The sequence below is a fragment of the Sander vitreus genome, chromosome 9, assembly GCF_031162955.1.
Source record: "Sander vitreus isolate 19-12246 chromosome 9, sanVit1, whole genome shotgun sequence".
NCBI classification, from domain to species: Eukaryota; Metazoa; Chordata; class Actinopteri; order Perciformes; family Percidae; genus Sander; species Sander vitreus.
This window is the reverse complement of record NC_135863.1, coordinates 9,149,909-9,177,783: the sequence shown is the minus strand read 5'-3', so window position 1 is coordinate 9,177,783 and position 27,875 is coordinate 9,149,909. Positions and strand designations below refer to the sequence as shown.

The following is a 27,875-nucleotide window of genomic DNA, read 5'->3' as shown; positions in this document are numbered from 1 at the left end:
AATTAGCATCATGTGCATTTTACAATTAAAACAGAGCTGTAGCCATTGGGACAAGCTCGCTGTCACTCGAGAAAACCACCAGAAAATGCTTTAATTGTATTTGCAGCTCAGCGACTGCCCCGCCTCTTGAGTGTTCTGATTGGTTCCTTTCAAGAGTGCTTAAATTTACCGCTCCCTGATAGGCTGAGAGAGCTTTCTGTTTTGGTTGCCTGCCAGCAGCCGTCTGGAAGGGGAGGGGAGCCGTCTGCCTTCCGCTTCTGGGCTGGATTGACACACAATGAGGAGCAGAGGCTGGGGAGACGCTCCACAAACGCCGCTGTAAATAAATACAACAATCACTGAGGCCAGAGAAACATGGAGAACCAGGTACAGTGGCTTTTGTGTCTCCTTGTGGAATCTGAACTTTTCAAGGAGAAAATGCTAGCAGGCTGTGCGCTGGCAGGGCAGGAATGAATCCTCTGTTCTGCTAGCCAGAAGAAAAAAATGCTCCTGCTGCTAATGAACTCGTAGTTGTTTGGCTCTGGAGCTATGCTAGCTGGGCACTCATACATCGGTATTTACCGCTAGCTAGCTTCAGTCTACCACACCATTCAGCACCGCTGCATAGCTGTAGCCACAACCAGGCACACAAAGAGGTTTACATCTGGTGTTTCTTCATATCTGTCGTGTTTAAAACGCACATGCACATTGTTAAAAACTATGCATACCAATTTGAGTCGAGGTTTTGTTGCAGCTAAGCTAAGCTAGTCTACCTATCAGGAGAGTGTCGGCCGTTGGCTAAAAGCTAAGGAGCCGCTACAAGGCGCCGGGGAAAAAGATTTGTCCTCACCAGGTTGGGCTGGAGAGGCGGGGTGGTGTCTCCACTGCCAGCGGCCTGAAACCTCACATGCAAGGCTAATAAAGCCAGCGTCGACCATACAACTTCAGAAATATCTTTGCATTATTTGCCAACAGTTGGTTAATGTTTAAGGCTTACCGCATTCTTGATTTTAGACTATGATGCATGCAGCGTGGTGGAAAATATGACAAATTCTCTGTGTGCAGACGTTTAACTTGAATCCTGTTATGATGACCACACATGCATTGTCTAATCATTACAAAGCAACGAACCTATAATATAAATAAAACATAATTTTAAAGAACTGGTATGGTAAACCTTTGCTTCTTCAAATGTAATGCCATTGCATGTATCAATTAGCACAGTTAAGATTTATGTCATCCTAAAAAGCTTCATTTATTTTGCAGAAAACAGAACAGTGGGTGAACCAAATTACATATCTGCCAACTGTGAGGGAGATATTTCTTCAAAATGGGTTACTCTTTAAATGCCTGAGGTTATTCAGGACTATATTTCAGATGGTTAGGCCACACACACACACACACACACACACACACACACACACCCATGGAGCCACTTTCTAGGAGCTAGTCTCCATTCAGCATTGGCCTCTTTGAAGTTTTAACTAGATCTGTGTTCATCCAGAGGAAGTCTTCTGCTACAAGTTATAAGACTTGTGTAGTTATACTTCTGTGATGAATGTGAAAGATGTGCATACGATTTTTAATTCTTATTACTCAAATGCACAGTTGCCAGTCTATTGGTACACATAGATAAGAATAATGCAGTCTAATACAGCAGCCTCGCAATGAAACCTACCTCAATGAGGGTTATAATGTTTAGTTGTTAATCTGTTTTAGGAAGGTGTCGATTCAACTTTATGGCTATTTTAGAGGATGTCATTTGTGGTCCTATTGAATTGTATTACTTTGTACTAGAAGGTGTTTCTAATATTTAATCCTCACTGATATACATTAACATTATAACTTAATGAAATTAAGATATGTTGCAGAGTTGTTGTATTAGGCCATACTGAATTAGTTTTAGATAGATAGACCTAATAAGTCTGCCGGATCCAGAAGAGAGTCAACTTCCGTCTGTGTTTTGATTGAAGGTATTTATTGCACATTACAACATCATGACACAGCCAAAGTGCTTCTTGCGTGCACAGTGAAGCAGGGTCTTGACTTGTGTGCAAATACTGAGATCTTTGCTATTTCTAGTTATGAGATCTGCATTTAAGAACTCTGCAGTTGGGATCATGCAGCTTTTTGTCATCTCCACAGACTCATTCGCACCCTATTTATTCTAATACTCGCTTGTTTTCATTGGGTGCTGCAGATAGGCTATTTGTGACTCTCCTGTGGCTCTCTGGGGCTGACCATTTTCCAATAAAAGTAATGGTTTTATCTCTTTTTAGATGTTAGGTTTGGTGTGATGATAAAGGATTCAGCTGGAACATGCAGCTTCATCAAAACACAGCTGCTGTCATGATTGTTTGTTTGTGTGTGTCCCCTCCGAGGGAAACGTTCGGACTTTTTGAATGTAATCATTTATTAGCTGGAAGAGATTAACATGGTCACGAGGGGTGTTATTTACATGTCAGCTGGGAGTTCATTGTTTTCATGGGAGCCAGTGTGTCTGCCAAAATTTGTATTTCAGCTCAACTGGAGCACTGTGTAGAGAAAAAGAGAGAGCATGCATGCATCATGTCGATGATAGTGGCTTTGTGTTGTCTGGTTTGACGGTTATCGATGAAAGCTTAATACATGTGCTGTCCTTCTGATACTTGAAATTATAGTCGGTAGTCTGATTTTTAGATGCATGTTCTTCATATTTTCAGACAATTTGACACTTCAAATTATGTGCATGTCTATCAACATAGTATTATTTTCCCATTTGTATTTTGCAGAGCTTAGTCACTTATTTTAGTAGACGATCAGTAGAAAATGAATTGTTAAATTAATCGTTTAAATCATAAAATGCCAAACATTTGCTCTCTCCAGCTTTTAAAATGTTTTTTTTTGTTTTCTATAACTGTAAATTCAATATTTTTTTGGTTTTGGACTGTTGGTCTCACCAAACAAATGATTTAAAGACATCACCTTGGACTCTGGGAAATTGTAATTGGCATGTTTGACTATTTTCTTATACTCTTCTATCTTATAGGCAATCTAAACAATCTTGCAACCCCAGAATTGTCTCTGTAGCTGCAACAAACACTTATTTTAATTAATGCCACTTTTTACTTAATTGATCAGTCATTTGCTCTGTAAGATGTCAAAAAATGTGAAAAATGCTCAGTATGATCTAGAGTATAATCTAGAGCCCAGCTGGTTGTCAAATCTTTTGTTTTGTCCAAAACACAAATATTATGTAAATAAGTTTACTATCTCATAAATCAAAGAAAAGATACTCACAAAGAAGAAGCTGAAACTAATGAATGTTTGGCATTTTTGCTTGAAAAATGGCTTGGGCAATTAATTAATTATGAAAATAGTTCCTGATTAATTAGTCTGGTAACCAGCTTACTCGGCTCTAATTTTCTCAGCCTCATATTTCCCTTCTGTGCTCTTAATTTTCAGATTATTGGAGGACATTTCTTTGTTATTTCCATGCTTTCAGTGTATTGTTCCCTTTCATTTCAAACAGAGTCACCGTCTTCCTCTTTGGCTCATTATCATTCTGATTTCTATGTTGTCCTTATCACAGTCTTGATTTTGCGGAGTCGGTGGGTGGGGGGGTTGTTGATGATTGGAGGGACTCCACGGCTGCTCACTGTGGGTGTGGTGGAGTCTGGAGTTTAAGGGCATTACTGCCATAGAATGGCTGGGCAGTGTGCCAGGCAGGGGAGGTGTGTGTGTGTGTGTGTGTGTGTGTGTGAGTGTGAGAGAGTGTCAGGGAGTGCCAGACCAATCCTGTCCCCTCTAATCCCCCTACTCAGTCCCAGCTCACGAGCTGCTCTGTGCCGGGGCCAAATCCCCACATTCTTCAGTCCTCCCCTGGACATAAAGTGCCTTTCTGTCCCCTCTCATCGCCAGCCCCCCCCGCACCTTCTTGTTCCCTTCTGCACTCCCATCTCCATAGCCTCTTCACTTGCTATGCCACTCACCACCAGCACAGTGTCATTTGCTTGTCCTGTCGCTGTCATTGTTATTGGCTGAGAGAGGTAGCCCAAAAATGTGCCCCTCTTCTGGACAAACCTTTTGAGATCTGTTGGCTCGGGCAGCTAATCACTCCCATTCCTCAGGGAGCGTCCCAACACCGATTTCAGCTTTGTGTTTGTCCAGACCAAGTGTTTAGCCTCTCCTCTTGAGTATTAAGTCCACACACTCCAAAATAGTGATTCAGAGGTTTTTGTTTAAGGTGGAATCAGAAACCAATGAATAATGGCCCCTTGGTTTAATCTCACTACCAGCTTTGCTTTAGTTTATGTCTTAATCAACCTCAGTTTGCAAGGTTTCTCAGCCACTACTGTATACTCTACAGTAGAACTTTGAAGTCTGTAGCATGGGCTCTAAACAACGATGCATTAATCAGCTGATTATTTTCTTGATTAATCGATTGGTCTATAAAAGAGAAAACGATGTAAAGTAATGATGTCTTGTTTTGTCCACCCAACTGTCCAAAACCTTGAGATATTAAGTTTATTATTATAGAAAGCTAAGAAAAACAGAAAAATATTCAAATTTAGAACCAGGATGGTTCTAAATTACATTTTGGGCATATTTGCATATATTCTTTTTTACATGCAGAACAAAAACACAAATTGAACAAGAACAAAAACCCTCTCCCACCCCCGACCCTCTGCAGTCTTGAGGAAAACAAAACAAATAAATAAACGGAAATCACACCTTGCCTAGTCACTCTCCTCTATTTCTTGTGGCGCTGAGGTCATTAGGTCTGATATTTGTGCTGCTGCGCTTTTCCATAGGTCAATGGTACTATATTTTTGTGTTCACCCGTGAAGCAACTTGTAACTCTCGTTTTGAAAGATGCTATATAAATCAAATTTCTTTATCATATGTGATAGTACACTGAATATCTTTGGGTTTTGGACCAATGGCTGGACAAAATAAGTGATTTGAAGATGTTGTGACAGGCTTAAGGAAATTGGGATTGCAAAAACAATTTAATTGGCCTATGAAATGTCAGAAAAAACTTATTTATAGAGAAGTTCATCTGCAGATTAATAGATAATTATGTTAATGGATTTTTTTTTTTTTTTTTTTATTCAAATCAAGGATTGAGGGTGTTGTAGCTTGATTGTAAAGCCCATAGAGCCAGCTTTGTGATTTTGGGCTATATAAGTGAAATGTACTTGACTTGTTAGTTGCAAACTCATTTATAACTAATAGAATAGAAAAGGAAAGCATGAATTTACATGTAAATATTTCTGTCGTGAGGAAACAAGGAACCTACTTGAGGTTTAAAGTCTAAAAGACTCAACGCAAGAAGAAGAAAACAATCTCTCATTTAGGCATTTATTTGACCTTCCTCTGCTCACTCTACATCTTCATCAGTTTTTTGATCTGAATAATTCTGCACTTGTAGTTCACATTTGACAATTTCTGGCTTGTGTATATTCTCCTATGTCTACAGGCCTAGTATAGTATAGTAATAATCAGTACTTGACCCTTTTCTTTCTATCTGTTTCAGTGCACAGTGCAGGTGAAGCTGGAGTTGGGCCACAGAGCCCAGCTAAGGAAGAAGGTGACATCAGAAGGCTTCACCCATGACTGGATGGTGTTTGTCCGAGGGCCAGAAACCGGCGACATCCAGCACTTTGTAGAGAAGGTTGTCTTCCGCCTGCATGAGAGCTTCCCCAAACCCAAGAGAGGTGAGACAGACGGATAACAATATTTGAACATGTTTATTCTCATAGCGTATGTCATAAACATAGCTAATTAAGTGTTTTAGATGCTGCATAAAAGACACTAAGGCCGTTTTAGAAGTCGCCTACTACATACGAATGCAGTATGTAGTATCTATCATTGGTAGTATGCCGTTAAATCAATTTATTCTGCAGTATGCTAGGCCAGGGAGAGCCTTTTGAACAAGCTCTTAAAGCACAAGACAAAAAAAATGAACTCCCACCACTATTGCAAATGAAAAATATTACTTATTGAGCTTTACATTTTTTTTGTTTATGACTAGGTTTTGGGAACCGTTCACTTTTTTTGTCCATGTGTGTGCGCATGTGCACAGAGGACAGATATGCTTGCGTTTATGTGCTCTCGGGTACCGAAAATTGGCATCGCTTGATTTAATGTAAATCGGTCCTTGGTAGTACCGACGTAATTCGGCCGGTATCCAAAAAAGTACCTAGTTCGGTACCCAATCCTATTTATGACCAATGTTTGTTTACTTTATAAGACGCTGCATGGTTTAGCTCTCCCACCCCTTAAACTATTTATTCTAACAGCTCATAGTGACATAAGACAAACAAGATATTCAACAAGGGAGACTGTTATATAAAGCATTGCTCGACAACACAAACTTTTTCCGTTGCATGAATAAAACCGTTAGTTTTAGTCAGTTTAATACGAATGTAAAGTCATGTTGTCATTATGGTCTGATAATGCCTCTCCAAAAATGAATGAAAATGATATGCTTTGGTGTGTCCCCTTAAGTCTACATAATATATGCCATAGCATGTTACCACTTTATGTTGCTACAACTGTTTATTTATCTACCATAGAAACTGAAACTTAATTTCTTTAATCTTTATTTATGTGAAACAAGCAAATACAACAAACAATGATTATGAACTGAAATATTTACAAGTCTGTCAAAGAGAGAAGTATCTCTCAGCCCTATCAGACGCTGCTCTCCCCCGCCTGTGTCTGCTCCATGGCCGGTGTGTGTGAGTGACAGCCCGGCCAGCGAGCTTGTTAACGTCACGCCCGCAATCGCTTGTAGAGCTTTATAACTCCGAAAAGGCAGATAACCACAGGTTCCCATTAATCTTATAATGGTTATTTGTGTTGTGTTATTTAAACAAACGATTGGGAAAAGAAACACCTCTTGTTAGGGCTGGGCGATATGGAGAAACTCAAATACCTTGATATTTTTGACCAAATACCTTGATATCGATACCGCAACGATATTGTAGTGTTGACTATTGGTGCTTTCACAAAATATTTACACAATGATATTTTTGATAAATAATCATCAGTAATGTGGATATAATGACTTTGTGGGTAAAGGCAAATAATAGAACAGTTACAACAGTCTGGCAAGTTCAGAAAATGACATCACTTTACTGTAATGCAGCCTTTAAAACACTTATGCCATATTACGATATCCAAAATCTAAGACGATATCTAGTCTCATATCACGATATCGATATAATCGATATATTGCCCAGCTCTACCTCTTGTCCTCGAGTGTCTTGAGAGAGCTCCAGTCAGCTGACAGCGGGGTCTTTGGAGGAGGACAGGCCGGGCGGCTAGCCAGCGACCCCGGGCAAGCACTAGCTGGCTGTCGCGTCAGCTTGTGGAGCTTCTCAACTACGTTGGCGCAAATTTGCAATTCGCCATACATTTTCGTAAAACTGCCCATAATCAAACTCTACACAGTTGATTTCTGGCATAAAAAAGTCTCAGAAGGGAAGTTAGTGATAAAATGGCAGACGGAAATTGTAAAAGATTCCAGTTGTTTGCCACAACAGCAAACCACGGTTGTTGTGATTGTTCCGGTGCTTTGTGTAATAGAGTCGGCAAAACAGACTGGTCCGAGGCATACTGGCGATTTTTCTCAGAATCAGTACGACATCCGGGTATTTTTGGCATTTGATTTTGCTTTTGTTTGCATACTAAGGCTACATTTTTGCCAAATCAGTACACACTGCTAGTATAGTATGCAGTTTCGAAAACGGCCTGGGTAATAAATACAGTATGAGACAATCAAACACGTCAGCCAAGTTGGAACTCATTGATGATTTATTATTATGTGTTGCTGTTTTGTGTTCAAATGCCCTTAAGCAAAATGCTGTTGTTCATGACATTTAATTCATGGTAGTATATAGTTTGAGACTGTCTGGACTGGGAATTGAATTAGTTAAGATTTGTCTACCCCCATTAACTCATTCTATAGATAAGAGTAATGAGTTAATAGTTAATGTAATTACTGCCATTGACATGTTTTTGTCTGTCTGCAGTATGCAAGGAGCCTCCGTACAAAGTGGAGGAGTCGGGCTACGCAGGCTTCCTCATGCCTATTGAGGTCTACTTCAAGAACAAGGTGAGATCAACTGGACACGGATAGTAAGCTGTGTAGTTGCTATATTTATAGAAAAGAAATGTAGGCGGGGGGGGGGGAGGATTAGAAAGTTTTAGGAAATAAAAATTCAATATAGTTTGAAATTTGTAAATTGATTTTTACATGTTGCAGGTGTTATATTATGGAATCTTCTACAAATAATGTGGCTATAGTACTTGTGAACTGCACTGAAATATTAACAGACTGAAGGAGGCCAAGCATAGACTGCAAACATTACATGCACACAAAAATCTGGGTTACTGGGAGGTAAAACAGAAAGCTAGCCGTGTTGACCAGGTTAATTCCTTAATTTGATAATCGAAACTGGCTGTTTCTTTTCGCATGTTTCAGAAATCGAGTTATTGTCCAAGAATAATCAAATTACATTAAGTACATGTAGATTGTTTAAGTGCAACACAGTGATGGTTTAAAACACATTTTTTGTGTGAATGGCTTCCTTTGGGCAGCTGTACTAACACACTCTCCAGAAGGAGTTATACATGCACTTAGCCAATCAGAAAGCACGATTGCGTTAGTACAACTTTTATGAGAGGGACATTTCTCTCTTTAAGTGAGAAATAAAATGAGCACACACTATTATACTGGCACCTTTTTTAAGTACCCATGAGCCATTGACATGAATGAAATGTACTCGCATTATAAGATAAGGACGATGCTTAAGAGCTATGTGCACATCAGTGAACCATTGTCTCTTGCAGCTATTTATAATATTAAACCTCTGGACTGCACCCAAAATGTTACATCCTCCTCTGTGCAATTAAAGGAGAATTCCAGCGCAAAACGAACCTAGGTGTTATTAACAGATGTGTACCCAATCTGTCGCTCTCTGGGACATGTTTTCATGCTAATCGAATGTGTTTGTAGCTAGTATTCGGGGCACAGGAAAAATAAAAACAAATCGCTATTTATACCACTCAAAATATCACCAAACTTCAACGGTAGCATAACGAGTGTCCCTAAATGTTAACCGAAGCATTGAGACCATTGTAAGTACAGACCGTTTATTGAACGAAGAGCTGCGGGAGCTCCGTGAAAGGGCTACGAGAGAGCGAGAGCTGCTGGTAGTCAAAGCTGCAACACAACCTCGTACTTCGGAAAACTGGTTGTGTACCTGCAGACATTGGGAAGCTATGGACACTGAACAGGAGTGTCTGTGTTGCACGGAGTGGGACCTGTTGCGTCGCGACGCCCAAGAGACGCAGTGTTTTGTACAGTCTGAAAATTTCCCCTCTCTGATAAACAGGGCTGTAGCTACTTGAAACTTTTTTTCCATGTCCCGAAAATAAATTGGAGATGGCAACCCAGACCGGAGGGACCAGATAGATAGATAGTTATCCACTGAGTAAGTACACTAGAGAAGTTATGCAGAATGCGATTATTTCAGATATATTGAGCAAATTGCTTTTGATTTTAGTTTGCATCGCCAGCTGTAAATCATGACTGGTTTTCAAGACGGCGGCGGCATGTAAACATGAACGCGAGTGTCTTTTTATAATGTATCTTTTCAATAAACAGTCTGTACACGTACAAAGTTCTCAATGCTTTGGTTAACATTTAGGGACCCTCATTATGCTACGGTTGAAGTTTGGTGATATTTTGAGCATTTTTAGTGGTATAAATGGCGATTTGTTTTTACTTTCCCTGTGCCCCGAATACTAGCGTTGTAAGCTAATCAGTGGTCCGCGCTAGCGTCTTTCAAGCTACAAACACATTCAATTAGCATGAAAACATGTCCCAGAGAGCGACAGAGTGGGTACACATCTGTTAATAACCCCTAGGTTCGTTTTGCGCCGGAATTGTCCTTTAACTTTTACACAATGGTCAAATCTGTCAAGAAAATACTTAAAAGGTGAGCAAGCAGAGTGTAAATATCAGCAACCATTAAAAATATCTTCACGTAAATGCAGATGGATTGTTTTCTCTCAAGCATGCCTTTTCCTCAGCTTTAATTGTCCACTTCTCCACAGCTTCTCTCAGGAATGTAAGTTGATTCTTATCAGTGTGTCGGCTCTGGCTGTGTCTCTGTTTTCTGGACTTCCCGGATGGTAGTTCCTTCATTCAGCTTTTATCTTTTTGTTGTGTAATATGTCGATATTGAGAGGTGTAATGCAGAAAGGCAAACACAAATTAAATGGTCTCACACATGCTGTTAGAGGAGGTGTTTGAGGTGTTGAAATCAGTGTTTTATCCTGTTATCATCCTTCAGGAGGAGCCAAAAAAAGTGTGTTTCAACTATGACCTATTCCTCAACTTGGAGGGCAACCCACCAGTCAACCACCTGCGCTGTGAGAAGCTCACGTTCAACAACCCCACCAAAGAATTCAGGAGAAAGCTGATCAAAGCTGGAGGGGTGAGGCTGCCTGACACACTGGGTGGTTCACTGGAGTCATGGCTAAATGAGTGACTAGAATCAATAGCAACTACTACATGACATATTGCATCATTAGTTTTGAAGTGGGAGGAACTGCTGTTTTCTGGAAATGTTTTTTTCCTCGATGCAGGGTATCTGCAGGTCTCGACATTTTTTTTAAATCATCTAACTTTCCCCCAAAAAGGCCTTAAATGTCTTAAATATTTTCTCTTGCCTGCCATAGATTATGTTAGTTATACAACATTGTTGTATCTGATTGCAGATTGTTAAGAGATGCTGTACACCTATAACTTACCAACTAAAAGTTGGATTGTTGCAACACTCGATTGTGCACATAGGAGGCTGTTCAATCCTTCCTTGTGGAGTTTTAGTCAGCGTCATCAGACCTGCAGCAAACACTGTCACTGCTGTGAGCTACAGTAGCAACTGTCAATTTTAGCAAAAACTGAAATGAACCCAAATTAATTCATCATTTTGAATTGGTTATGCCATCAATCCAATTATGTTACTTATTTGTGTTGTTCACGTTAATTAAATTAATTATATCATTAGAAATGACTGTTATATGCTGCTGGGAAGCACTAAAAATTTGATATGATAATCAATAAATCTAGACGCAATATGGTCTAGATTTATTGATTATCATATCAAATTGTTTAGCACTTCCCACCCTACTGGTTATTAATCATACTTTCATACGTTAGTCTTGAATTTTACTTAGTGAATCCTGCAGAAATCCTGTCAGTGTTACTTCACATAGAAACAAGGGACTGCATAATGTAACAATCACATAGGTTTATGTTATGGCCACCAGTTTGAATTATTTTGACTTTGTTTCAAAGAAATCGGTTTTTTTTCCCATAAGTTTGTCATGGCGGACGGCCTAAATACTACAATACCCATGAGCCTAAGCCCGTTACTATGTGAGAAGAATACAGTCAGAGCGGTAGCAAATTAAAACACTTTGTCGTTGAATTTGTGGACAAAAGTCATTGCCACAGCTGAATTCATCCAAAAATGACCCAGAATCTGATGGTGAAGATGTAAGCTGAAGTCAGTTTTCTTAACACACTTAAAAGTTCTTGCACATCAGAAAGTCTTAGTGACGGGTGCTTAAAAGAGTTGCTCATCTTTTGTACTGATGATTCAAGCCTTAGACATGCTCCAACTGTGAGTCACTTAACATTTGTCTTTGGGGAAAAAATAACTCTATACAAAGCCTGGTTCTGTCTTCAGTCAAAGTAAATATAGACCCTGGACACTATTTGAGAATTTACAGTGTATACAACGCATAAGATCTACACAGAAGCTCCATAACTCTTGTCTCTTTAATTTCAGGTATTGGTGGTTCCAGAGGGGGCTGAAGCTGTGTCGAGGCCCAGTCCAGACTACCCAATGCTCCCCACCATCCCTCTCTCTGCCTTCTCAGATCCCAAGAAGACCAAGACCTCTCATCTGTCAAAGGTTGGTTAAATTGCCAACTAGAAAATGCCATTTTAGTTATCTCACTAGCACTGTCAGCTTGCTCATTCATTTGGAGTATTTAACCAGAAAGTGTCACAACTATTGATCATTCAATTCGTTTTTTTGAAGGATATGGGGACAAATGAAATAAACAGTGCAAAATCATTGAATCGGTCTTGAGAACAGTCTGACCTAGGCTTTTAATCATAGCCATCTGTTTTTGAGTATCTGTATGCAGAATTACTCAGCCAGCTTATCTGCCAGTAGACGGGACATATCGGGAGAAAACACAAAACTGATCCCGTTACATTTTCCATTGTTGCCATTGTTTTGATTTCAACCTTTCACAGACCAGTACAGTGGTAAGGCCTTCATGTTTGACTAAATAAAATGGCATTGGTTTCTCATTTATAGCTTTGCATAGGTCTTCTCTTTAAGTGTGTTGTTCTGCAGGTTCCTCCTAATGTTTTTCTTGACACAATCGGTGACCTACTTAAACAGGCTGATGTCATACACCTATATACCCTGTAAACTAAATTTCCCCCTCATTTTGTAGAAATACATTTTCTGAACAATATTACTGTGGCTGTGTGCTGAGAACTGGCTTGGACTTGGTTTCATCCAGCTGTGCCCATCTGCTGATTATTAAAAGAGTCAATGAGAGCCACCTCTGAAGACTCACCCATAACCACTCTCTCCAATGCTCCAGTCTGTATTGAGTCTATCATAATAAAGGCTCTTATGTACATATCAAGTTTAAAAACCCGCAAAAATGTTTGCTGATAAGTGGATGAGCAGTGTGTAAATAGCATCCTCCACTTGTATCACTGTGCCAGAGAGCTCTGGTGAAATCCACTTCTGTGGATACATCTTTCAGTAAATGCTTACTTTGTCTGCTGCACTCAAAGTATTCTAAATTAAAATGTTCTCATTTACTGCCCTTCAAAGTAATAGTATAATCTAATGTAACTCAAGCAATACAACCATTGAGATGGCCTGTTTGCCCAGGATTGTCAGTTTAGATTGGCAGAAGCAGTGTGTAAATACTCTCGCACAGTAGTGCAGAGAGAAGTATAGTATCTTTTTATTTAACTTGTGAAGTATTTGGTGAACTAACTTTTTCTTTGTATATATTTGTCTACCGTTTGTGGCCATGCTAGTAGCACGGCTTCAGGGATGGCAAAGTCTGTAAGTTGGTCCACCACTTTGGATGTACTATTGGATGGATTCCCATGACATTTGGTACCAACATTCACGATCCCCAGAGGATTAATCCTACTGACTTTGGTGATCCCCTGACTTTGCCTCTAGTGCCACCATTAGGTTGACATTTAGCTGGTTTATGACCAAATACCAGCAAAACTGAAGATGTTCTAATCAGCCTCAGCTTACTTTGTGTTTAGTGCTAATTAGCTAATGTTAGCATGCTAACACACTAAGCTATGATGGTGAACATAAACATTATACCCTCTAAACCTCAGCATGTTAGCATGCTTATTTTAGCATTTAGCTCAAAGCACTGCTGTGCCCAAGTCCAGTCTCACATAGCCGCTAGTGTGGCTGTAGACTTTTAGTCTGTTGTTGTTTTTTAGACTAATTACTGAGAGAATTAATATTTTGCCGGAAGTTCACACTGACCAAAGTGCTTAGTTTGGCATCTCCTTCACAGTAAATAATGTGATCGGTACAGACTAGACTGGCCAGACCTTAACAAGGTCTTTGTGCTTCCGTTTCCTTTAATAAGGCTTTCGGCTGAGTGCTCTAAGAGTAGATTGTGGGTGACAGTGCTTTTGTTTTCTTTTTCCAGGAGCCCAGCAAAGAGGGAAGTGGTGGCAGCAGCAAAGGACCCAAACCGCACAAACTGACCAAGGAGCACCGTGAACGGCCCCGAAAAGACTCTGAGAGCAAAGCCACGTCGAAAGGAGACAACGACAGAGACGGAAGCAGCAAGAGTGGCCGCGATCCTTCCTCTTCCTCATCTTCAAAAAAGCCGTCAGAGATCAAAGTGAAAGATGAAGTTAAAGTTCTACCCAAGGCTGCCTTCAAGGAGCCTAAACTCACCCTGAAGGAGTCAAAGATGGAGGGCATGTCCCCTAAAGGAGGGGGGGCTGGTAGCGGCGGGGGTGGTGGGGGAGGAGGCGGGGGAGGGCCCGCAGAGCCCAAAGCCCCGGGGAAACGACCCTCTACTGTCGAGTCTCCCAAACCCAGCGCAAAGAAGCAGAAGAAGGCCAGCTCAGAGGGGCCGAAGGGGCCGACCGCCGTTGCCTTCACAGGAACTTCTCCTCGTGTCTCCTCCTCCTCTGCAGCCAGCCAGCCGTATGCAGAGAAGAAACCTCCCAAAGAAAAAGGTCGCTGGGCCAAAGGCAAAAATGACACGCAGGAGCCGAAGGAGCCCAAAAAACTTCCAGAGTCGGAAGAGTCGAATTCAGAGGATGAAGCATCGTCGAAGTCAGAGGTATGTCGGCTTCACAGGAGCCACATTTTTTAAGGTGAAAATGAATAAAAGGATTTTATATCATGGTTTTCAAAAATTTTTATTTAAATTAATTATATTTCATATTAAGGGCTGCAACTAAAGACAATTATGACTTTATATGCCGATTATTTTCTCATTTAATCGATTATTTGTCAGAAAATAGTGAAAATACCTAACATTTCTTTAAGCCCTGTGTAACGTGACATCACATAAAACTAGGAAAAGCAACAAACCCTTACAAATAAGAAACTTGCAATGTATTTTTGCTGCGATTAAATTAAAGTCTCCATCTATTGATTATTAATCAGTTAATCAATTTATCATTTCAGCTCTAAAAACATGCTGTACTTGCTAATTTGTATTTTTATCCATTTGTTACACAACTTAATTTATAGATGGACATGAACGTACTTTTAGATTGGTCCTTTTAACTTCAAATCTTTGATTTTGAATATCCATGTTTCCCAAAAATTAAGTCAGGAAAAAAACAGCACAATAATCACCTCCTGCATTGATCCTGAACTCAAGACTTATCAGCCCATTTCTCTTTTTTTTGTCCCACCAACTTTCTGTCCGTTTCTTTCCTCCTCGTCATTATCTCCTTCTCCTCTTACAGCAGTCTGCCCCTTCCAGTCCTTCCAATTCCAGTTCGAGCTCTGACTCCAGTTCAGATTCCGACTTTGAGCCGGGACAGAAACAAGGGCAAGGTAGAGAGTCCATTCACCTTGTTTCATCACAGAGATGATTTATTAATTAGTGTTTCAAGTTATCTGGAGGTGAAGGGTTGAGGTGAGTTGTATAATCGTTTGTGTGACTCTGTCCTCCTCTCCCAGGCCCTCTACGATCGATGGTGGAGGAGATCCAGTCAGAAGAGTCAGATGATGACGACAGCAGCTCAGAGGAGGAGACGCCCATCAAGACCAACCCCCCCAACCGTGACTCTCGGTCAGTCTCCCTATTTGGTCATCAGTCAGAAACCGTGGTCCTAGATTGCACTGTAACACAAATTCAACCTTGCTCCTGCTAAAACACACATTTACCTCAAACTCATTAAGCATGTTGCACTCTTTTCCCTGCCCGCGACAGGGTCCACACTCCTCTTCTCCTCTTTTGAGTTTTTTTTATGTATAGAAGTGCCAGTGGTATGGTCAAATGTTGTTTATTGTTTTGCTGCATGAGAGAGGCAAGCAAGTTTGTGACGTATCTCTTGCAAAGCTTTCATTCAAATTTAGTGCAAATTTTAACCTAATTTCAAGAAAATATGCAAATGAATGCGCTTTTCCATCCACCACTGTTATGCAAATATTAGGAGGCGAGAGCATCGAGATAAACAACTGGTGGCACAAATTATCCAGTCGCTTGCCTTTAAACTACTGCAGAAGAAGAGGGCGCAACAAGATGACGTATTTTGAAAAAGCGCAGCTTAAACCTTGAACAAATGAAAACAATGGTAAAAACATTATGAAAATATGACATTTATGTATGTTTCATGTATTTCTAGTTACTGTCATTTGAAAGTAATTAGTTATATTACAATATTATTGTCTTTACTCTACTTTTGCATTACTTTTGAGTCACTTTCACCAAAATAACAGCAGAAGTAGGCTTTGACATGGCAGGTAGCTTGTAAATTTCCCCACGGGATCACTAAAGTCTCATCTTTATCCACTTTAATACATCATAGTTTATTCATAATATTTTGTATTATTAATCTGAATCTGCAAAGTAACTAAAGCTATAATATAAATAGTGAAGTCAAACGTACAATAGGCCTAGTTGACTTTGAATTGTGGTAGAGTAGAAGTATAAAGTAGGAGAAAATTTAAATACTCAAAGTACTTTAAATACTTAAAAGTACCATACAATTGTATTGAAGTACGGCATAGTTACTTTCCACCGCTGATAAAATGTAATGATATTACGTGTAGCAAGACTAAACATTAATTCCAGACATGTTTATATCTGTAAGCTGCTCGGACACACGGCTGTCAGCGCTGACGTACCGTTACATGTTGGGACACAGATGTCCGTACCGTCTCTGGTTCTGGTTCTGGCTCTGACCACGGGAACAATGACATGACAGCTCGCTTCAACGCAGCGAAATAACTCCTAAAAAAATAATTGTCATGTCGCAAATGTATCCGTCTCTGCGGTCATCTCAAGCATCAACTCCAGCAACAGGAAATGACGCTCACAGACTTTTTCTGTGCTAAAATGTTTCGCGGTGTTGGTGAATTCTTAAAAAAACAAAACGCCACTAAATGTCGGGTTAAAATGCGTTGTGACTCGTGTTACCGAGACTGCAACTGCATCAATATTACTACATATATTAAATATAGTGATATATTAAAATTGATTAGTAATGCGTTACAGCAAAAAGGAATATTTACTGTAATTGCGTTACTTTTGTAACACGTTACTCCCATCACTGTTCTTTGAGAACAGTGATGGGACAGCTGATGTTTTTGACTGCTGCCATTTTTCGTCACTTCAGTGGCCGTTTAAGTCACATGCTTCATACAGCATCATTTATTCGAAGTCTGTTTCCACTGCACTTTATTGCATTTAGCCTTTGTTGAGTCACTATTGACCCACTTTTCCACCAACTTTTTTGCAATGTTTTGAATTTGTATCCAATTTTCTGCATTTCCATTCAGGTTTTCTATACGTGCAAATTGTACATAAATACAGGTAGATGGAACTTTCTGCTTTCATCTGTATTTTTTTTCTATTTACAGTAAATCGTAGCACTACAATTCAACTGTTTTTTTATCACAACCTGACATGCCTCAAAATTGATAGCGTACAGACTGAAACAGATTTTATTAGACGGCTCTCGCACAGGGTGACGTGCCGTAAACTTGTAAGGTGATAAGATGCCTTTAACTTTACCCACCTCACCAGTTTTTTGTCTCTTCTTAATATTGTTTACTCTTGTTGTCTCCTTCACCAAATGATAACCGGCTCCATATTAGCAGCAAATCATTTTAATACACACACACCCAATTACAATGCTAAGCTGTGTGTGTGTGTGTGTGTGTGTGTGTGTGACCTCTGACCTTGCCCTGTCCCCCATGTCAGACTTAGCCTGGAAAGCGAGAGTGACAGCAGTGACGGCTCGCACAGCCCCAGTCGAGACCCCGCCCCGCCCCCGCAGAAACACAGCTCCTCCAATAACAAAGTGAGTCACACAAACCTCATTTTACTTCCTGCTTTCATTGATGTATTGAAAGGGACGGAAATAGTTGACTAGAAAATAAACACTAAAACCAAACATGGATTTGGATTGGTTGTAGACTGACTGTCCAAGTCAAAGTTGGACCTACTGTTTACTGATTCTGGTCTTATTTGTTCTTAACAATATTAATGCGTTTTTCCATCCAGTATTCTTCAGTGTTTAGCTGTCAACATTATCCTTGGCCAACAGGAATTTTCCTAAAGCATTACATTGTGTATGTTTGTGATTTTGTTATTAAAATAGACTTAAGAAATGTATTTAGTGTGTTTTTGATAAATCCCATGTATGAGTAAAACTATCAAACCAATATTAAAAAGGCATTCGTTTAGACGGAGACAAACTTATTTTGAAGTTCAGTACATGCTGTATTTTTAATGTCTTGGTTCCTACCCAACATAAAATAGCCTAAAGACATTCCACGAAGACATGGGAACCACAGGGTTTGAGGACTGCGCCAGGCTTCCACTTCCACTGTCTTCAGTGTCCCAGATAGTTTTATGGTCTCATATCACTGCCTCTGACTCTCTTCTTTGTATCCTCTCTCTTTCTCTAATTTCTCTCCTCCTTTCCCTCTTTCTTGCTCTCCTTTTCTGCAGGTTTCAGGCAGAAAGAGTCCAGATTCCTCGTTTCGCTCAGAGAAGGTGTTGAAGAAGGGATACGACAAGGTAGGAAGGGTAAATCAAACTTTTTTTATGCTTTAACACACAAATATACACATGCAATATTTTGTCCACATTTAATAAGTGCATTAATGAATTGAAGATGGATTAATGGACCGTTAATTGATCAAGATGTGCAGACAGACTGGCCTATGAACCTTAAAAATAAATCTTTTTTTCTTCTTTGTAACAAGTTGATTCATGAAGTGGTGAAATGAAACTGGTAAACTGATCTTACTCCTTCACATTAGAAGATGTGCTCAGTTTAATGGATTTTGTTGAGACGTTAGGAAAATCCCACACTGCTTAAATTCAAAGGACACTTTTAGTGAGCAAAAAGAAACTACATGTTTTGGTGTCAAACACCACCCTACAACATTGAGTAAATGCACCATTAACACCTTTTGTTTGTAACCGTAGTTATTTCTAGATTCACTACTTTGCAGCAAAAACCATAAAGACGGAAGCAAGATCCTCATTTTTTTTTTTCACCTGTGGTGTCAGAACCAACATGCTTCCAAACTTGACTTCTCAGATGGTTTGGTGTCCTGATTATCTGGTCAGCAAAGGCTCGCTAGTTTCCTCCATTTTGCAATAACAAAGAGAACAATGTTCTAATTAGAGGCATGCAATGGATCAGACGGATAATTTTTTCCACGTTCATACAGAAGTTTAAAATAATACAAATAAAAATATAACAGCCCTATGACCTCTAATACTGACCAGATTTACTTTCCTCTGTAAACTGCAGGCCTACACAGAAGAACTGGTGGACCTCCATCGCAGACTGATGGCTTTAAGGGAGCGTAACGTCTTACAGCAGGTGTGTGTTCACTTGATACTGTCTAACAATGAAATATGGCATGATGTTTATCAAAATGAATAAGTCTAGTACTGGAAATATTATTAGTATTAGTACCATTTAATCAGTGTGATATGAATAATATAAAGCAACCTGGAGAACTTGATACATACATGGGAAAAACCCATGACTTGCATTTTTGAAAAGCGGTGAACCCAAAAGGTCGTTTTACATATTGAGTTTCACCATGAATAATGTGATCTGAAATAAATATATTTTATTTAACATATTTTCTCTTGCCTACCGTAGGTAATAATGTTAGTAATATTTGGCAGTAATGTCCAATTGCAGGCTGCTGGGAGGCGTCATACTTTGATAAACCAAAAGTGGAATGGTTGCGACAGTGGATTGTGCGTGTCGGAGGCTGTTCATTTCGTCTTTTTGTTTCAGTCAGCACCATCTATACATTTTATGTCACTTATCTATGTCCAGGTCGTATTAAATAGGTTGGATTAAATAGATTACATTAACTAGATTATATAGATTATATCATTAGGAAATATTGTTATATACTACTGGGAAGTACTGAAAAAGTTGAAAACTGTAACTTGGTGAACGATGTAAACCTCTTTTTTGTATATTGAGTTATTTTCAGGAATAATGTAATCTGAAGGACAAAAATGATGACGGTATGTGATGATACTTGATCACTCCTCTCTCAGATTGTGAACCTGATCGAGGAGACAGGCCACTTCAACGTGACCAACACCACCTTTGACTTTGACCTCTTTTCACTGGACGAGTCCACCGTCCGCAAACTACAGAGCTACCTGGAGGCGACGGCCACGTGACAGGAAGTGGAAACCGGCGTGGGGAAACAGGCCTGTGGATGGCGGAGGTAGACTCGCCACCATGTCTCCTCTTTTTGAAGGAGGGGACAATCAGCCACATCATGTCACTGCCGTTTCACAGGCCCGACTGAACCATCGAACAACTACCACACAAACAGAAACACACGAACAAACACAAGCACACATGAAGACACACCACGCTCACGTGACTCTGGGAGGAAACTGAAGGAGGTGGTGGAGGAGTTGTGGAAGGGAGGGTGGAGGAGGAGCAGAGTGGCTGAACTTTGTCTACAGTCAGGATTTTCACTACACATCTCTTTTTTTGAGTCCGTGCAGAGCTGTGGTATGCACCCCACACCCCCTCCTTCACCCTCCTGCACTCCCACCTTTGCAAACCCAATACTTCCCCTCCTGTTCTTCCCCCTTCACACGCACACTCCTTAGTCGGCAGAACACTTCAGTCCCCTTCCCCCTGCTGTCAGCTGGAGCTCATTTCTCTCCAAACAACTCTTTGAGGTGTGTGTGTGTGTGTGTGTGTGTGTGTGTGTGTGTGTGTGTGTGTGTGTGTGTCACAAACAGCTGGTTTTCCTCCTTCATACACACTGTAAACAAATACAGATTCAGGTATTGACTTTAACCTCCCCTATTCAGCATTTTTAAGCAGAATATAAATGTTGAATCAGTGGTTCATAACACACTATAATGTAGTCGTAAACTAATCTAAGTAAGTGTACTATAACTAATCCTACGTGGAAGTTGGCGTATAAACTGATAATGAATGACAATATAGTAAAATACAAACATGACAATTACTGTACCTTAATAAACACTTTAAAATGTCAAATGTACTTATAACCCCATTACAGTGTGTTATACATCTTTACAAGACTTGAAAAATGCTACATAGGGATGAGGGTTAAAGTAAAGTGGTACCCAGATTCATGCACACGTTTGGCTCCCAGGTCCTTACACTTAACACTGTATATGAAGACACTGAGACGTGTGTGTGTGTGTGTGTGTGTGTGTGTGTGTGTGTGTGTGTCCGTCCGTCCGTCCGTTTTGGATGAGATTTCTTTGTCGTCTGAACATTTAAAAACATGTTCTGTTGAGTTTCCCCTCTACTTCCTCGCACTGAAAGCTGAGCCTTGACCTCCTACCAACACCCCCCCCCCCCCCTTCCCACTAAAGCCCCCTCACTCCATCCCTCCTCTCCTCTATATTCTCATATTGGCGTGCATGAAAGGGCTCGACTGCTCGCGGCCAGAGCAGTGGAGGATCACTCTTGAATTGCCTTCTAAGTGCTGGGTAGGGTACAGTTGGGGGGGGTTTAAAAAAGCCGTGAAAAAGTAGCCATACTTGTCTCCCAGAATCCAAAAATAATAAGAAAAAAATAATAGGGGCCACGCTTTTTTACATTTTATTTTTCTACAAGTGCATTTTGTGTATTTATTCCCAGACTGCGGTTAAGATAACCTGTGAGCTATGAATGTATATCGCTTTTACTTTTCTACGGCTAGCGACAGCCCCACTCTAGTGCCTTTTTCTGCGACCGCAGTGTGAGGGGGGGGGGTGTGCGCTCTGTTAGCCATGGTCACACAGATTGAACCCCCCCAAATACCCCCCTTGGGGAAACAAGTGTTAATAGGGATGCCTGAATATCCAGTATTGTCTTAATGGCTTCCATCTCTGCTTCTCCTTTTCCAGTGTCTTTGTAGGCTGTTGTCACTTTAACAGTGACAGTTCTGTTAAGCCCTCTAGAAATTTTAAGACCACTATTTTTCCCTGATGGTGGTCATGTTTTTATGTTCTTGCTTTCTGAGTTCAGGTTCAGTGTTTTAAAGAGGAGGCGTTGTGTGACTATGTGGTAGTTACAGTAATTAGCTCTAGTAACAGTTGCTTCAGCTGTGTCATGTGTTTTGTGAGACGGTTGTTGTTGAATAGGGTCGGGGTTCCCTCTTCAAGCGATTTGAAGTATTTGAACTAAAGGAGCGTTTAATACCAAGTTACCAGGCACTTGAAGAGCGTCAACAAAAAGGGCATGTAGGCACAAAATAAGCTAAAGAAACCCCTCCTTGTGTTTTCTTTCCCTAAATAATTGCATAATATTTAAATGTAACTCTCAGGGGTCTGCATTATGAAGCAAGATCAGTGGGTTAGACTGATACCTTACACCCAGGCGGACCAGTCTCAACAAAGCTGGCTCACTTTAACTAGTTTAGATCACTGAACTGGTGCGGCTTAAGAGAAGTTTCACTTTAGAGGATTACATCAAAACCTGTCAACGATTGGTAATAATGAGCACAAAGCAACATGCTCACACGCCGGCTTTGCATGCTAACTATATCAGACATTTAAGATACGTTTGTAGCACAACCCACTCTTTTTATGTTTGAGCCTTTTATTAGTGGTGACAGGAAATTTGGGGGGGGGGGAAGAAGAAGAGGAGGCATTAAATGCAACAAAGGTCCCCCATCAGACTCAAACCGCCAACGTTGCGGTTCATCGTCAGCGTCTTAAGCCTAGCCGTTTCCCACAGTGCTTCTAGCATGTTGCACAAAGCAAGTTGGCCATAGTTCTCAATTTTGAATGACACTTACAGTCACATTTAATTGAACTGAAATTCTTTAATTGGCGCAGAGTTGTCTATTTTGCATTAATGATCTATTGCTGCAGCTCAGAAGAACATGCAGGGAGTAGACACATAGTGACGATGATCATAAATAAAAAGAAATAACTACTAATAGCATCTTCATTCAAAATGTCAATAATATTCACACACACCCTGATAATTGGCCACTAGTACATTTTATACACATGTTGAGTTTATCATTTTTAAGATCGGGATACTTCGGAGTGCATGATCAGACTTATGTTGTAGCCACTTTCCAAAGGAAATAAAGGTAGACTGTTTAAACCCATGGTTAGGTTATCTTTAAAAGTAAGTCAGTGTGAAGCAGTATGGTTGCTATTGTTACATGCAGTTTAGTTAACATTGTGCACTAATTTAAAACAATTTAACTGCAATTAAAGTGACAGGAACTACGTTTCAGGTGTCTGGATGTATGACCTTGTTCAAACAGACACCTGCCAGCCATTTAGAGGTCTCTTTTATTTTCTGTGGCCATGGAATAATGAGCAAACCTTTTTATGTACACATTATTACTCCAGCTTTTTGCAGCTGGAACAGTGCTACTTTTTCATTCATTTGATTATCGAGAAACACAGAAGCAGAAATGTCAATAATCAATTCTCTCTCACTCCAAAACATGTTGAAAATGGAGTCAATGTATAATTTAATGAAGCTCATATCACAAAGCCCACTATTAGCTATCGTCTATGCACTGAGCCGACTTTTTCAGTCCCGATACCTGGGAGTACCGATCCCATACCAGTGTTTAATTAGTAAGCTGTGTATGCCTCACTGTGTGGAAGTGACTGGAATCATTCTTTTATGTGTAAGGCAACATCAGGCTTGACTCAAACATTGCTCTCCTAACTTTGTAAAACAAAATGTAACAAATAAATATAAATTTAGTAAATTTGTATTTATTATTAAAATAATAAATTGTGCAACGGCAACTTGGTAATACAATCCTCAAAATAAACCGGAATTACAGTTACAGCAACAAATTGGTTTAAAACTTAAACAGGTATGGATATAGTATAAACAGAATTGAATAGAATAGATCGGCCCTATTGTCACTGATATCAGATCCAGCTATTTCAGCGTTTGATTGGACTGGTGAATCCCTATAGCCTATTACTTTTGGTATTTGATTATTGCATTTGAGCATTATTGTTTACTTTTTATGTTATATATGTAAATATTGTTACATTCACTCTTTTGCCTACCTTGATCTTTTTAACTCACTCAACATTACTTTTTGCTGCTGCTCTGACATAATTTCCGGGAAATCCAGTTTTATCTTATAATAATGATTATAATTAATAATAACAATTAATAATAATTATTATAATAATTATAATAAATAATTATAATTAATTAATTAATTAATTTAATTAAAATAATTACATATAACGAATTAAAAAATAATTTCTTGTTACGCCTCTTGAATGTAAAGAAACTCCTACCAACTTTGGTAAATTGTGGGTTAACCGAGCCAGGAGCTAGCTTTGTGGGACCGGTTTCCAGGATCACTAGTGTTAGGTGTTGTGAAGCCAGAAAACCCCAAAGAAAGTCAGAATGAGGTGAACTTGCTTCTTGATTCAGGCCCCTGGTGTGTTAGTTCCTGTGGCTCCTCTAGGCTTCACACACACATACACCAACCCACTGTGGTGCAGACCTTCAATGAGTAATTCCCTCCCTCCCCTCCCTGTTTTCTTTCTGTGTTTTTATTCTGACGCTTTTGATAGCTTTAATACTTCTCTCTCTCTTTCTGTTGCCTGCTCGGCTCAGCGACATGTACACACTCCCTCTGCCCTTGCTGTAAACGCCGTCTTGGCACGGAAAATATGTCTCAAAAAGAGAAAAAACCCTGGATTCCTGCCGCCTTATGTGCCCTGCAGTAACCCCCCTCCTGCCCTCACTTCTTCCCCCGTCCCACACACGTTTTCTCTAGGTGTGCCTCTGTCAACAGAACTTCAGGCCGTGATTACTGAGAATGAACTTTGCAACTTGTGTGAGTGACGTTTGTGCATCTGCGAGTGTGTTTGTCAGCGATAGGAGAGATTTTAAAAACCAACCTTCCTGTTCTCTGTGCATCGATGTGGGAACTTTTAAGTCCTAGTTCATGAACTCTGACCTTTGACCAGGCACTCATTCAGTCCCTTGTGGTGGTTGAGAAGGGGAGGTTACATAGGGACTCGAGAGAAGCCCCACTGTCTACCCACAGTCAATGTTTTATTTATGGACCTCTGCACTTTTGGCTGTGATGACTTCAGTACTTAAGTAGTTACCTGAACTGTATTTTTAAGGATTTTATACAATATTTACATGCAATACCATATGAATTGATTTTTTTTTTTTTTTTTTTTCTCTTTGCCAACCATTTTCTTTTTGTTTGTTTCTTATTTAATTGTCTTTATTTTGGCATGATTTGTCACTATTATTCACATACAAAATGGCTGTTGAATCTATTTTAGGCGTAAACAGTTATGGGGATGTTCCCTGGATGTTTTTGTGTGTTATGATTCTGATGACAGCTGAACACCAAGAAGCAGGTGTTGGAAAATGTTTGCTGAATGAGCTAAACTTTATCACCCTCTGCTTCCAGTAGGAATAACTGGACCAGAAGGAGGACAAGGGTAGTCCAACACTTTGGTTCAGGGAACTAAACTGTTGAGCTATGAATGTTTATTTTCTGTGTCATGTCCAGTTGTGATTTGAGTGTTTATTTCTACTCATTCATAGAAGTCTTTACTTAAAACAAAAACGCTCACCTAATTTCATTATGTTATGATAACTTGAGCCTGAAGAAACGCATCATAGGAAACAATTGAGTTGTGAAGTGGGTTGGAGCTGTTTTGAGCGCCCCTGGTACCGGAAGTAAAAGTGCCATTCTTTTTTTTCCCCCAACAGATAGTGCTGTGTTACTCCCAGTTGGAGCACTTCTGTGGCTTTGATCAACATGAAACTCCTGGTTCAATCATTAAGTCCAAGTGATTGAAAAACTGTGGTTAGTTTACGACTCCCAAGGAGCTTTGCTGCAAAAAACATCACAGAGCTTACATGTTATGGATGCTAAACAGATTTTACAATCTGCACCTTAAATTGGTTCCCCTTTTAAAAATGTGCCACTTTTGGATGAATTCTGCCAATATGGCGCCGAATTTTGTTAACAACTGCACCGATACACCGTTTGTGCCGGTAACTGGCTTTTTCTTCATGGCAACGACCGCTGAGTCTCATGGGTATTGTAGTATTGAGAGCCGCACGCCAAGCCAAAACGACAAATATGTTGAAATAATTTCAATTTGTGATCTGAAAGTAAACAGAAAGTAAAATCGTTACATTATCCAGAAGAGTGTGAATATTAATGAAAGAAAAAAGTAAATTTGGGAATAAAAGAATGGAGAGAAACATTTCCGGTCCCTCTCGCTTTACAACTCTGCAGGTCTGGGAGTGGAGCATTTCAGCTGAGACTATATTATATATATTACTTGTATAATACAGCAAAGGTAGACTATCTACTGTGTGGATCTTTAGAGGATGAGGAAAAGGCAAAAATATAAAGCAAATGGTTGCAAATATGTGGAGGGGGGGTGGGAGTGGGCATGTGCAGACGGGATGTTTCCTGTGTCAGTGGTCGTTATATTGTGTCTGTGACAAGGGGACAGGGTTGCCTGTATTTATAAAGGTTTGATTTATTTTTTTTTATTTTTATTTTTTTTTACAGGGGTAAAAGTGGTGGGGAGGGTGGAGTCCGAAACATGTTCCATATATGTGGTCCAAGCAGAACAAATGAACTGGATGTGCTGAACAATTTGGTATTTTTTTGAAAATTAAAAACTTGGCATTACAATGCCACCATGTGGCCATATGATGCAAGTTGTTAACAAGGACAAAACATGTTATTTTAATGTTATTTTTTATTTTGAAATCATATTATTAATAAAGTCAATAAATACTGTTGTCCCTGCGTGTGTCCAATCATCATTGAACGCTGGGTGACCCGGTCATGGCTGTGTGTGCAGGGTTCATGTAAAGTTCATGCGATGGTCAATGCAGTGTGCGGGGTTAAAAGGACACGCAGCGGGCTGGGCAATAATACTCATGATGCATTGACCATCTATCGAGGAAATACCACTATAGGGGGGGGACGTTTATTGGCAAAGGCTGATCAATAAATTGTACTCTGACACAGCTCTGCATTGAGAAACACTATGCAAGTTTATACTGAGTTATGTCTCTGGGTGGAATGGACCCTTGTGGGCAGTGTCACAAATTAATTATCAAGACTTATGTATGGCAGTATTGGGTATTTATATGATCTTTCTTTTATGTCGTAATGATGTTTTCTCAAGTATTTAAATTCCAGGATAAACCAAATGCACATTCCTGCTTTGTTATTTTTTCTATAAACCGTTTCTCAGTTGACTTTCCAGAAGACGTACGATATTGCAGTTGAAGCTAAAACAATTACTTGATTGACTAATCGATTAATGATCGGAACGTAATCCACTACAATTTTGATAATCAAGTTATTGTTTCAAAGAAAAGGAAAAAATGCCATAAATGCACTGGTTACAGCGCCTCAAATGTGAATATTTTCTGGTTTTACTTTGGTTTGGATTGCTATTCAGACAAAACAAGCAATTTATGTTTTTCTTTGGGTTGTGGGAAAATGCTCATATTATTCCACAACCCAAAGTAATCCTGAAGTAGCTTCTCTGAATTTTCTGACATTTTATAGGCAATATAATCAATTGATTAAAATGATTGATCATGAAAATAATCTTTAATTGCAATACAGCTTTACATTCACAGTGATAAAGGATGTTATCCATTTGACCCACTTCTAGGTTCATGGCAGCATATCCTTACATTTCTGACACATACCATTTTGGTGAAATCTTGAGTGATTACCCTGAAATTAGAACAAATAACAAATGGGTACAAATCAACTGAGAAATGTTTCTGAATTCTCACTTTGTTGTTAATTACCTTGTGACTGCGAACACACCTGCCTCTAATGAAGCATTAACAGCAGACATTTGACTTGTAGCAGGAGAAGCACAGGTGTTACTAATACCATTAATGATGGCTCCAGTCCATGAAGTACAGCCAAAATGTCTTCTGTGAAAAAGATCTGTAAATCTGTTGATACTTTTAGCTTGTTGGTGAAAAAGTCAAAGCTCCTCAGCGTCGGCAGCCATGATGGGAAGTAAGTAACTTATTACTCTACCGTGAATTAATTCTTGGCGTCGCACAA

At 39.7% G+C, this 27,875-nt stretch overlaps 1 protein-coding gene across 2 annotated transcripts; it reads left to right on the top strand.

Annotated features, from left to right (window-relative positions):
- The first annotated feature begins 267 nt into the window (after positions 1-267).
- Positions 268-21,019, top strand: LOC144523195 (protein ENL-like). Of its 2 annotated transcripts, none has more exons than XM_078258598.1 (12): positions 268-366; positions 5,498-5,678; positions 8,001-8,083; positions 10,329-10,472; positions 11,832-11,957; positions 13,765-14,412; positions 15,050-15,140; positions 15,267-15,378; positions 17,515-17,614; positions 18,268-18,336; positions 19,082-19,153; positions 19,855-21,019. In XM_078258598.1, exons 1-12 carry the CDS (start codon positions 355-357, stop codon positions 19,981-19,983), a joined length of 1,767 nt encoding a protein of 588 aa, XP_078114724.1. In that variant the 5' UTR covers positions 268-354; the 3' UTR covers positions 19,984-21,019. The 2 variants fall into 2 exon arrangements, with proteins under 2 accessions (XP_078114724.1, XP_078114723.1); XM_078258597.1 differs by having other exon boundaries at positions 18,268-18,345.
- The last annotated feature ends 6,856 nt before the right edge of the window (positions 21,020-27,875 follow it).